The sequence below is a fragment of the Camelina sativa genome, chromosome 9, assembly GCF_030686135.1.
Source record: "Camelina sativa cultivar CO46 ecotype springtype chromosome 9, ASM3068613v1".
NCBI lineage: Eukaryota > Viridiplantae > Streptophyta > Magnoliopsida > Brassicales > Brassicaceae > Camelina > Camelina sativa.
The window spans coordinates 34,601,872-34,615,254 of record NC_141888.1 but is presented as its reverse complement, the minus strand read 5'-3'; the positions used below and the strand labels follow the sequence as shown (position 1 = coordinate 34,615,254).

General features: G+C 40.1%; 2 protein-coding genes and 1 pseudogene across 3 annotated transcripts; 1 reads left to right on the top strand and 2 right to left on the bottom strand.

Moving 5' to 3' along the window:
- Positions 1 to 2,902: 2,902 nt before the first annotated feature.
- On the bottom strand, positions 2,903 to 3,732 carry LOC104712817 (protein SALT UP-REGULATED GENE D-like). The gene has a single exon (XM_010429791.3). It carries the CDS (start codon positions 3,588 to 3,590, stop codon positions 3,111 to 3,113), a length of 480 nt encoding a protein of 159 aa, XP_010428093.1. The 5' UTR covers positions 3,591 to 3,732; the 3' UTR covers positions 2,903 to 3,110.
- An 809-nt stretch (positions 3,733 to 4,541) lies between these two features.
- On the bottom strand, positions 4,542 to 6,636 carry LOC104712816 (blue copper protein). Its single transcript, XM_010429790.2, has 2 exons — positions 5,307 to 6,636; positions 4,542 to 5,102 (listed from the first exon to the last, which is right to left on the bottom strand). The coding sequence occupies exons 1-2, from the start codon at positions 5,461 to 5,463 to the stop codon at positions 4,717 to 4,719; spliced, it is 543 nt and encodes a 180-aa protein (XP_010428092.1). The 5' UTR covers positions 5,464 to 6,636; the 3' UTR covers positions 4,542 to 4,716.
- Positions 6,637 to 6,839: 203 nt separating this feature from the next.
- LOC104712815 (RING-H2 finger protein ATL54 pseudogene) lies at positions 6,840 to 8,573 on the top strand (annotated as a pseudogene). The gene has a single exon (XR_015565872.1). The product of XR_015565872.1 is annotated as an RING-H2 finger protein ATL54 pseudogene (transcript).
- Positions 8,574 to 13,383: the final 4,810 nt, after the last annotated feature.

Below are 13,383 nucleotides of genomic sequence, written 5' to 3'. Positions count from 1 at the left end.
CTTTGTAAAAAATTCCTGCAATTTCGTTTTTTTTTTTTTTATAAAAGTCTGTCATACATGTAATGGCAGACTAATTTGTAAGTGGCAGATTTATTGTTGATGGCAGTTTTTTTTTGGCAGACTTATTTTAGATGGCAGATTAATTTGCAGAATTTGACGGCAGATTTGTTTTATATGGCAGATTTATTTGAAGTGTGTAACGACAGATTTTTCATGGACAGCAGATTTTCTTAACACGACAGACTTATTTATAAAGTCATGACAGATTTTCATTGTTTTAGTCAAATTTCTAGGAATTTTGTGACAGATTTTTTATGATTGTTGCAACAGTTTTATTTTTCACTTAAAAAATCTGTCACATTGCGACAGATTTATAAACATAAAAATAATTGCTAGTTTGACATCTAGTGGTGACCGATTTTTTTTTAGTTATGACTGACTTTTGGATTGAAGGGAAAATCTGTTGTTTGATAACAGATTTTCGAAAGTCTTTTTAAAATTGCTATATTGACCCACATGCACAATATATGTTGTGGCAGATTTTCTTATGTTATGACAGTTTTTTTTTTCTTACTAAAAAATCTGCTGCTTAATAACAGATTTATTATATATGAATACAATGATAACAGTTTTGTTTTTTGTTGATATAGTGACAGCAGATTTGTTATCTGTAATGACAAATCTATTATTTCGCGTTTGATAACAGATTTTTTATAACAGATTTTTTACAGAGTAATGACAGATTTATTAGTGCCTTTGGTGACAGATTTTTTTTTAAGTTAAGCAACAGACTTTTGTAGCAGTTGCCATATATGGTGAGAATCTAGAGTTTACCCTTTTTCTCTTTTGTATCGTGCCTCCCCTCCCCTATATCGACTGAAATTTTTTTCTTTTTTTGGTTCATCTTATTTTTCCATAAATTCCTTCTTCTTCCTCTCCAATGTGGATTTAATCATGCTTTCTTCCTTTTTAGGGTTCATAATCATACCAAACAGGTTCGCTGGTTTGAAATTGTTAGAAAGTATCAAACATATATGAATAAAACAATTTCAAAGGTTTTCTTTTGTTCTTGGTTGTAGCGAAGGAGAAATAAGAAACTGAATGTCGTTTTTTTTTGGTTATGTTTCAGTATTATTAGTTTTATTTAGTATTTAATTTTATATTTTTTATTTAAAATTTCAATTTTTGTTGGCTTTTTGGTAATTTAAACATAACATTGTGTCAATCTAGTTTTTCTCTAAAGGAGGATGTCAATCTAGCAATATTTTTCCAATTTTGTGTCAATGTGGTCTATTTTCACTTCTTTAAATATACTTCCTCCGTTCTAATTTAACTGTCGTTTAAGGTTTTTACATACAAATTAAAAAAACTATTAAATTTTATGTTTTGCCTTTCATTAATATATTTTATAATTTTTTCATTGGTAGAAACTTTAAAACAGCAGGGATAAGATTGAAATATTCATCAAAATCTGCATTGAAAATCTAAAACGACAACTAATATGAAACAAAAATTAAATCCTAAAACGACAGCTAAATTAGAACGGAGGGAGTATAAGTTACATATCTAAAATGACAACTAATTATTTTAAAATATTTTATGAAAAGGTCATGAAAAGTTCCAAAAAATAACTTTTGGCCGGCCTCTTTAGTACTCAAGAGTAAAAATGGAGCTGTGACGGTGCAATGTCTCTCTTGCTCCATAATTCATAAAATTTTGACTTGAAAATTTTGCAGTTAAAGAAAAAGTATTAAGGTGCCATGAAAATAGATTGGTCCTAAAACCGTCTTATTTTGCATCATTTGTTACAAGAAAAAAAGCTAGATTTCGGATCATATGTCACAAGGTATGCTTAATTTGTTTTGTACACTTGATTATATTAATGCTTATCATTGACAACTACAGTTTAATGTGGAATAATAATGGGTTTTTAGTTTTGAACATATATAGCTAACATTAGTTCATCAATGATTGCAGATTAATAATGTTCAAAGAAGTTTCACGGGACTTCATCGGTGATCATACATAGTATCGGTATCTTCTAAGTTCCAAGACGCGCACAACACATGCATTTATCTGACTGGATCAGTATCAAAACATTAGTGGTACGGCTTATTATAAAATCTGACCAGCTGTATATGTTAAATATGAAGTGAATCATATAATATGAAAGTACAACACGTCTTTGTCCTCTAACCGTACATTCACTCTGGCAACTATTAGTAAAAGTCATGTGCCAGCCTATCCATGTCATGGCCCGACCCTTATGTGTTGCGCTTGTGCATTCTCTTCTCTTTCTTTTTCTATCATATATTAATTGTTAAGCAAATATTTTTTTTTTCTTTCTTTGCTCATATATATGCTGTTAACAGAAAAGAATAAATTTTTATAATAAAATATATACCTATATATCTTTAATTTATTCTATAAACATTTTCATGTCATGCCATTATCATTTCATTAGTTTAAAATATTTTTTTTATACACATAATTATTACTACTAAATTTTAGAATTCTATACATTTTATTAAAAAAATGAAACGTCAAAAGAATGATTTGGTTTTCAACATTTAATAAGTGTTGATTGTAGCTAGAATAGTAGTAACATAAAATTTTGAATGCATTGATCATTGAAGATGGTAGTTGTTTTACGCATTTAAGAACACATTTTAGTGGTAGCTAGTCCACATGAATTTAATCTCAAAAAGGAAATTGTCCACACAAATTTTTAGACCAAGGACCATATCAAGTTCGATCGTGAAATAATGTTTTATTTGATGTAACACTAAGGGTGAATTTTAAAATTTGATAAAATTGGAAAATGGTTTTTACAAAATTTACAAAAACAGATGCACCATCCATCATCATCAATATAATATACAATCAGAGACTTGTGATCAAATGTATGAAAAAATCATTTTATTAACTTCTTTTATTTGGTCACGAACAATTTTAAAATACAAATTTGTGCGTATAAAAAACTTCTTGCATTTTTGGTTGATCTTCTGCATTGGCCGAGTAACCAAAAAAAAAGTATAGAAGAATAATGAATTTTATAGAAAGTAGTAAGATGAATATAAAACTATAATATATGGAAATAAAATTAAGAACTAATCTACAATGGATCCGAGCAATAATCTGAACAAAAAGCTCTGTTTCTTCCCATCCTTCTTCTTCTCTCTATACCGATATTGCAAAGGAGACGAACAAGAAGAGACCGATGAAGACGAGTAGCAAGAGGTGACCGACGAAGACGAAGATGCTGATGAGCCGCAATATGTCGACGTTTCAGCTGGTTTTTTAGTGTAGTAGTAATACTCCAGAGACAGCTTAGAGAGCCTCTCGGTGAGACAGAGAGAACAGATTCCTGGAGACTGTCGATGTTTCGTGTGCTTCTTGCATGAGAAGTTATTGTCAGATGAACTCGTATTGGATTTGGAGTCTGATCTCTTCCCTTCATCTGTCTTTGATTTCACTGCTCTTCTTGTTCTTCTGTTGATGAGAAAATTCGCCATTGATGATGATGAGGAGTCTGTGTCGTGAGCTCTGGTGTTGAATTTTTTGTTTGTCTTGTGTTTATTTTTCAGCATCTCGTGTTTGTATTTATATAAGTGCGTCGTGTAGTTAATGCTAAGCTGGTTTTAAATTTCCATGATGTTTCCGAGATCCTTCACTTAGTATTATTCTTTCTTTTTGTATTTTCGTAAAGACTTGAAAAGAGAGAGAGAAAATTCAATATGGAATAGACCCACAATTTTATACTATTTTTTTGCTTTTAAAATGTTTTGTATCGAATTTAGTGAACACTTGTTAGTTTATGATTGGTGAACGTAACTTGTAAGTTTGTTTGAAGTTTTATTTATATGTAACCATTTTTTCAATTTCACAGTCTTACTAATTTTCTGATTAGTTGAGAACTTAGTATACTGTATACGTAGACAATTTTTGTTTATGTGTGAATGACAAAAAGTTGGTAGGGTAGATGCAAACATTATTAATTTATACCAAACTTTTTGTTGTTTTGTTGTATTTGTTTTAGTTTATGAGATCTTGGAGTGGTTACAGTGTGTTATTTAATAAATGGACGGCTAAGATGTATTAAGATCTCCAGTGGGTCCACCTAATTAGGTAAGTCGGTGGGCCGGTGCTATTGGGCCTTTATACTCAAAATGTCCTCCAAGGTCAATGCCCGCCCATCTGGCAGTTGCTAATTACACTTGTCAATTCTTTCTTTATTAGAGACTTTCATGATCAATCAAACCCATGTATAATTTCTTCAAGTGTTCATGGTTTCACACTCCTAAAATTATTGAAATCTCCAAAAGTTATATAGTAGAAAATTTGATAAGAAACGATCAAAATACATACCAAAAAAAAAAAAAAAAAAAAACTGAATAATATTAACACATTGAAAGAAAAGGCAGAATTGTCATTAATCACTATCTTCACGTAAATTTGCTAGGTGTTAAGCACCATCAAACATAAAAAGTACTTATTAGTCAAATATGGATGGTGCTTTAATTTACTTTCTCAGTAAAGGCTTTTGTAACAATAAAGATTTATAATCATGAGAATGAAACGAAAATACCAAGAAAAACATAGGACAAATCATGAGAGATAATTAATAAAAACAAGCATATAGTATAATAGCACTGCCTCTAACCTGGTCCTTCAAACGACTCAAACCACAACAAAAACACCTCAGAACCAAACTAATTATGAGAGAGCAAAAGCGTACAACAATGTAACTACACAAGTTACAACCAAAGAATCCAACGGCTTCAACACGGCTGTGGCCGAAGCAGAAGGACTAGCCTTTTTGCCTTCCGAAGGTGTCGTAGTTCCGCTTTGTGCTGGCGTAGTTTTGTCAGTGGTACCGTCTCCACCGCCGCTTGACGAGGCTTTCGCAACGGTGACAGAGAGCTTCATGCCGCCGGTGCAGTGGCCGGGGATACCACAGATGAAGTAGTGAGTACCAGATGTCTTGAGAGCTATGCTTGTGGTTCCGCTACTGTCCGAAGAAATTGCGTTCCCCAATGTGCAACTCTTGTAGTCACTTTCGCTCACCTCGTCCACCGTGTGACCCGCACCGTAGTTGAACACTATATATGCAAGGTATAAAACGTTTGGTTAGTTGCAAACAAAAACAGATTATAGTTCACAAAAAATATATTACCAAAAAACTTATAAAAAAAAAAACTTTTTGCTTTTAAAATGTAAAAATTGAACATGTTAATGCAATGCATATATTAGTAGTTGAAACAATTGCAGCGTACGTATAAGAGAGACTATGTATATACACATACCGATGGTATCGCCGACAGCGTAGGGCTTTCCGGTAGCCAACGAGCTATAGTCCTTCCCGAGCGACCATTCGATGGGGTGACTGGCGGAAGAGGCAGGTTCAAACACATTGAAGAAGACAATGACAAGAAAACCAACAAGTGTAATCAAGTTTGCCATGTTTGTGTCTCGAGTGTAACAGTAAATATATTTTATTATTGTGTGACTAGTACTAAGGAAATTCCTTGTGAGTTATGAGCAAATATATAGAGAGATTGGAACCAAAAGGGTATGTTGTAGTTAGTAGAGACTGTAGAGTTAGGTCCACTTGCCCTCCAACTAAAGCTCTCTCATCATTTAAGTTTTGAAAACTTGAATTTCATGTTTAGGGATAAGGACTTGTTCCTCCTCTGCTCTAGCTTTAAACATACTCAACAAAGAGAAATATTGCTACACCTCAAGAAAATGGGTCATGACGTTTGGTGACACATCGTAAAGTCACACACTCAATAACACTTTGTAAAAAGAGAAATGATGATGCAAACGAAAGTAGTCACGATGTGTCATCAAAGTTCGCTTAATGATTCAATATAATGGACCAAACCAAAAGCAGATGAACAAACTTTTCTTAAGAGCAATCACTGAGGCTCGATCTCCAACAACCGAAATCGAGTACTGTATGTGACGTAAAATTGATTTAATTATTTTTTAAAACTAACAAATGTAAGTGGATATGTGACCATGCATGTCCGAGAGTCCTCGTCCTATAACTAATACTACTATTTAGTATGGTAAAAAAAAAAAAAACAGAGGACGTTTCTCCTTTCAAAATCAATTTTCAGCGAAACATATAAATTTCTGTAAATTGTACAATAATGCTTCAGACATACTAAATTTAGAATCTAAGTTATTAAAAGGTGATAGTTGAGTAATTAGTTTGAAAGAAACAAAAACTATCTCACCGAAAGATGTAAAACGAAGCATGCATATGATTGAGACGCTACAACTAATTCTACTGGTCATCAGACTGCTCACATAAAAGCAATACATTAACTAAATTATCTTGATGCTGACCATCCTTCATGATTTGTCTTCGGCATTTGCCAGAAATATATCGAAATCTCAAAATTAATTCAATATTTTCAGCAGATTATAGGCCTGTTTAAACAACAAAAATGGGCCTTAAACTAGGCCGATAAACATCATCTGATATTGACAATTGCTAAGAAAAATAACGAAGCTAAGAAAAGGATTACTAAAGTAAGGAGTAAATTACTTACCCCCTTAACTTTGTCAGCACTCAGCACACCAATTCTTGGTAAGACAATAGAGATTCTAGTGGTCTTTGGTATACTGTTAAAGAAGGTGCAAAAAAACAAAAAATGTTAAATAAATTTATATCTAGTTAAAATCTATTTTTTAAGAAAAATATTGCAGTCTCAAGTCTCAACATAGTTTTTATATTATGATTCTGCCGAAGCCGGATGGCCAAGGCCAACAAAAAGAATTTAACTTAATAAATCTTGGAAAGCCACAGAGTCAAAAGATCAAAGGTAAAATATGGCTTTCATGACTACGACTCTTCACCAATTAAACAATTAGAAGATGCTTCAACTTATCACAGAACAAGTCAATACCAAAAATGAGAAGAAATTTTCATCTTTGCCTCTAATATGAAAGAGCAACCCCAAGAAGAGAAATATCAATCTTCTTCTTCTTCTTCTACATTGTCAAAACCTAAACAAAAAAAAAAACACCAAGACAAAACAAAAACTCAAATGAAATATTTCTTGATCTTAATTTCTTCTACTCCAAGCAACAATACTCTTTCTTGAGTGTTCTCTAATGGCAAAGAAGAAGCATCGAAAGCTCTTCCCTACCTTAGCATCAGAGACAAACGAAACGTTAGACTGCTCCATAGGAGTCTGCGACCCGAGTTGTCCTTACAATTGCTATCGAGAACCTGATTACTACGCCATATCCCCACAGCTACCACCACGGTCATCACCACATTTAATCACATCATCATCTCCATCTCCATCAATCTCAGCCGTTTATCAACCATCTCAAAAGCAGCCTTCCTCTTCCTTAGACTCCATAACCATCCTCACAATCACTGGTGCGGTCTTAGCCATTCTCTTAACCGGATTATTTCTTGTAGCTAAATTCGTTTCAGACAGCGTAACCCGTGTCGATCAGGGAAGATACCAATCCAACGACGAAGACAACGATACGGTAATAGATGAAGAGTTTCAAGACAGGGAACAAGTGGATCACCCAATCTGGTTAATCAGAACGACAGGTCTACAGCAATCGATCATAAACTCGATTACGATCTGTAATTACAAGAGAGGAGATGGTTTAATCGAGAGAACAGATTGTCCTGTTTGTTTAAACGAGTTTGAAGAAGACGAGAGTCTTAGGTTATTGCCTAAATGTAACCACGCTTTTCACATCTCTTGTATTGACACATGGCTCAGCTCTCACACCAATTGTCCTCTGTGTCGTGCTGGTATTGCGATGATCAGTGCTGCTACTCCAAGGTGTTCTGGTCCGGTCGATGTTACTCCTGAAGGATCAGGATCACGTTTGGAGAGCGATGGAGTTGGTGAAGAAGATCATGGCCAGGTTGAGAACAGAGTTGAATTAGTAAGAGACGGGGATGAGTCTGATGTTAAAGAGAGGGATGATTCAGACAACTCAGATGTCAGAATTGAGATTTATGGATTTATGGACGGTGACGGTTCTGAAACAGAGAGGAAAGAGCAAGTTAGGGTTTTGGTGGAGTGTTTGGATCCAAATGGAAGAGAGTTCTTAGATGAAAGTGTAGATTTTTCGGGAAGATCATGCGAGAAACAGAGTCAGGACTCCACCAGACACATCGGAGAATACGAAGCAAGCTGCTCTGAAGAAAACAGTGATGATCATAAGGTTGCAGCACCACGGAGAAGAAGTTGTGAATCCGTTGAGTTGAACGGCGAAGGAACCGAAGAAGATACAGGGTTTAGTCAGTCAGACTCAGACATAACGTTGAAGACTAATGAAAGCTCCTCTGTATCATCATCATGTTTCAACAAAAACAAGAGTTCGGTTTTTCCGCTATAGTAAAACCATTTTTTTATAAAGAGTAAATAACAAATGCAAAAGTGTTCAAAGTGTATGTAACTCTCAATAGTAGTGATAGGCCTTATAAATTGTGTTCTCTCTTTTTTGGTTTTTCTTTACCTTTTGGTGTGCTCATCTATACAGAAACAATTACATGCTGAAGTTTGAGTGGAAAGATTTGAAAACTTGTCTTCTAAATTCAAAATTACAAATGATCTAGATTTAGTGTTAGTGTAAAATATCCCACATCGAAAAAATATGAAGGAATTTGAGTAATATATAAAGGGTTAGTGATGGGAACGCCGGACGCGGTCGTCTGCCGAGTCGCACGGACGGTCGGAGACGAACGATGGCTAGCGAACCGAGTAAGAAACTCGACCTCGGTTGACTAGGAAGAGGGGGGCGGAAGGGAAACACAACCAACGATCGGTTTGACCGCGGTGCGATAGAGACGATATGGTTTGAACGGCGGTGTACACGAGCGGTGGAAAGCGTCGTACGCCGTCTAGAGAGATCGATCCCGGATCGGTCTTTCTAGGGTTTCTTTCAAGTCCAGTCCCGGACTAAGATGCGTGAAAGAGAGGTGAGACAAGAACACAAAGAATCTCTCTTTGGGAAAAGTTATATTTCATTCAAGTCTGAAGAACCTAAGCTAGTGGCGTTGGACGCTTAAATAGCGTAAGGGTTTAAAGGGAACTAGGGCACGCAGACTCATAATGGACCGCACACTTAGCCTTTGACGCGTCTCCACAGACGGTGAACACGTCACACTATTCCAACGTTCACAAGGGAAGGATCTAGAAAAGATTCAAAACGCAAAGCTTAAAGAAAAAGACAAAATAGGCCACGTCCTTAGGCTGAACGCGGGAACCGCGTCACTGGCTTCAAAACGCGGCGTTGTGCGTCAGGACTCGTCGCCTCGTTAAAACCTTCTCCGGTAAACCTCATGGGAAAAACCCGAAGTAAGGGAAAAGAGTACGAGTCATGATCCTGACGTCTTGGCGCCCTCATCCTTGGTTAAAGACGAAGGCTGTACGGACGGTCTCGCCGATGGTTGCCTTGTCCGAGTCGATCTCTTGGTCTTCTTAGACGAAAGCTTGGACGAAGTGGTTAATCTTGTGCTTGGATGTTCTGGCCGAGCTCTTCGAGCGAGTGGTTGCACCGGGAGTTATCCTAGGCATGCTGGTCCGGAGTTGTCCTGCGGCTGATCCGAGTGTTCCAATGGTGTCTGGGTCTTGTGTGAGTGTTCCTGGTCGGATGTCCGATCCGGTGCTCACATCATTCCCTCCCCCTTGCGAAGATTTTGTCCCCAAAACATCTTCGTCATCACCTGCATCAAACGGAACAAGATCAGCAATGTTAAATGATGTGGACGTATTGTACTTACCGGGCAGCTCGAGGCGGTAGGCATTGTCGTTGATCTTCTCGACGATCCGGAATGGTCCGTCGCCTCGGGGGCTTAGTTTGTCTTTCCGTTTTTGCGTGAAACGCTCCGGCCGTAGGTGCAACCAGACCCAATCGCCAGGTTGAAAGAGCATTGGCTTTCGGCCCTTGTTGGCAAAGCGTGCGTATTGCTCGTTTTTCCTCTCGATGTTGGCTCGGACCTCTTCCTGCAAACGCTTAACCATTTCGGCCTTAGTGGCTCCATCTTGACAAACAGTCTCGTCCGGTGGCAATGGTAGCAAGTCCATCGGTGTTAAAGGTTTAAATCCGTAGGCGACTTCGAATGGTGACTTCTTGGTGGCCGAGTGAACCGCTTGGTTGTAGGCAAACTCGATGAGAGGAATGCATTCTAACCAGGTTCCTTTGTTGCTTGCGATAGCCGTTCGGAGTAATGCGCCAAGTGTCCGGTTGACGACTTCGGTCTGTCCGTCGGTCTGAGGATGCGCGGCAGTGGAATAGAGTAACTTCGTGCCCAGCTTTTTCCACAAGGTACGCCAGAAGTGACCAAGGAATCTCGGTTCCCGGTCCGAGATGATCGTCCGCGGAAGGCCATGAAGACGGACTACATGGCTAAAGAATAGGTTGGCTAAGCGCACTGCGTCGTTGCTCTTCTGGCATGGGATGAAGTGCGCCATCTTGGAAAAACGATCGACCACCACAAAAATAGTATCATTCCGATGTATAGGCGGTAGTCCGAGGACAAAGTCCATGGACAAGTCGACCCAAGGACCTGTCGAGACTGGTAGCGGTGTGTAGAGTCCGTGGGGATGAGTGGTTGACTTTGAGGATCGACACACCACGCACTGGCCGCAATGCTTCTCGACCATGCTCCGCATCCTTGGCCAGAAGAAGTGTTCTTGAAGCATGGTTAAAGTTTTAGCCACGCCAAAATGTCTGGTAAGACCTCCACTATGCGCTTCTCGGATTAATAGGTCGCGGATAGAGCCGGCTGGGATGCAAAGGCGCCGACCTCTGAATAAGTAGCCCTCATACACATAGAACTCCGCATAGTTGCCTTTACCGAAATTCTTGAAACATTCCCCAAACTCAGCGTCTTTCGCGTACGCATCCTTGATGCTCTCGAACCCCAAAACTTTGGCGTCCATGGTGGTGATTAAGGCGTGTCTTCGGGATAGGGCATCAGCGACAACGTTCTCCTTTCCTTTCTTATACTTGATAACGTATGGAAAGGATTCGATGAACTCCAGCCATTTCGCATGCCTCTTCTTGAGATTCGTTTGGCCGCGCAAATGCTTCAAAGTCTCGTGGTCCGTGTGGATTACGCACTCCCGAGCTAACAAGTAGTGCTGCCAAGTCTCCATGGCTCGGACCAACGCGTACAGCTCTTTGTCATAAGTGGGATAATTAAGAGTGGCCCCGCTGAGCTTCTCGCTGAAATAGGCCACCGGTTTGCCGCCTTGCGTGAGAACGGCTCCAATGCCGACGCCGGATGCGTCGCATTCCACCTCGAAGGTCTTGTTGAAGTCGGGCAAGACAAGGAGAGGAGCTTGAGTGAGACGCTTCTTTAGTTCCAGGAAGGATCGTTCTTGTTCGGCTCCCCACTTGAACTCCTGATTCTTCTTGATCACCGCGGTAAGGGGTGCGGCGACCGTGCTAAAGTCTCTCACGAACCGTCGGTAGAAACTGGCTAGCCCGTGGAACGATCGGACTTGGGAGACGCTGGTAGGTGTTGGCCATTCCTCTATGGCTCGGACCTTCTCGCCGTCCACCTTAAGCCCCTGTTCACTGACAACAAAACCTAAGAAGACAAGTTCATTAGCAGCAAAGACGCACTTTTTCAAGTTAGCGTACAATTGCTCTTCGCGGAGAGTGTTTAAAACAAGTTCCAAATGCTCGACATGGTCAGATAGGCAAGAGCTATAAACGAGGATATCATCGAAATAGACCACAACGAACTTGTTGATAAAAGCTCTAAGCACATGGTTCATTAGACGCATAAAAGTCGAAGGTGCATTAGATAGACCGAATGGCATAACCAACCATTCGTACAAACCTTGCTTGGTTTTGAACGCGGTCTTCCATTCATCTCCTTCTTTCATCCTCACTTGATGGTATCCACTTTTGAGGTCGATCTTAGAGAAGATGGTTGATCCGCTGAGCTTGTCTAACATGTCGTCAAGACGCGGAATCGGATCCCGGTACTTGATCGTGATGTTGTTTACAGCCCGGCAATCGACGCACATGCGCCAAGATCCGTCTTTCTTCGGAACAAGTAGGACAGGGACGGCGCAGGGGCTAAGACTCTCTCGGACATATCCTTGCGACATGAGCTCGGATACTTGCCGCTCCAGTCCCTTAGCTTCCTCCGGGTTTACTCGGTATGCGGGACGGTTTGGCAGCTGGGCTCCAGGAATCAAGTCGATCTGATGCTCGATTCCTCGAAGAGGTGGTAGACCTTCGGGCAATTCATCTGGGAACACGTCCGAGTATCGCTTAAGCACGTCCTTGATATCGTCCGGGAGTGTATCCCCCAAGTCTCCTGTTCCTTCAACCAACAAATCTCTAAAAACCATCAATAACACTTGGTTGGAGTCCTTAAGGGACTTTCTAACGTCACTTGACTGGATCAGGAAGTTCATTTTAGAGCCCGAATCCTTAGACAGCTTGGATTGCATTTCGCGGACTTGCGTCGGTGTTAAAGGCTTTAAACTGATACGTTTGTTATCGTGTACAAACGTATACTGGTTGGTGCGTCCGCAATGTGACGTTCCCTTATCAAACTGCCATGGTCTCCCCAGTAAGAGGTGACTAGCTTGCATCGGTACTACATCACATAGGACTTGGTCCTTGTACGGTCCGACACTAAATGGGACGAGGACTTGGTCCTTTACGCGTATCACGGTCTTATCGTCTAACCACTTCAGCTTATAGGGCTTGGGATGGCATGTGGTGGGCAAGGAAAGTTTCTTGACCATGTAGGAGCTCGCTACATTCGTGCAGGAGCCTCCATCAATGATCAAGCCACACACCTTCCCGCTTACCGTGCATCGCGTGTGGAAGATGTTGTCTCGTTGGTTGGAGTCGTCCGGCTCTTGGCTGGCATTGAGGATTCTTCGGATCATCAACAGCTCTCCAACTTCGGGCTCAGCTACGGCTTCCTCCAAGTCCGCATCGTCTTGGTCATTTGCCTCGGACCTTTCTCCTTCGGACTCGAGTTCTCCGGACTCGGTAATGATCATGGTGCGGGCATTCGGACAGTCGCGGGCATAATGGCCTCGGCCTTGGCATTTGAAACAGATGATGTCCCGACTGCGCGCGTCGCTGGTTGTCTTGCGAGGATCTTGTCGGTTGTCCTTGGTGGTTTCTCTTGACTTGAATCACGAGTCGACGACGGCCGTTTGGGACTTCTCTTGTGGCCGGTTGGATGGTGATGCGCTTGGCGACCAGTTGGGAACACCTTGGGCTCTGGCTTCAAAACGCGGCGTTGTGCGTCAGGACTCGTCGCCTCGTTAAAACCTTCTCCGGTAAACCTTATGGGAAAAACCCGAAGTAAGGGAAAAGAGTACGAGTCATGATCCTGACGTCTTGGCG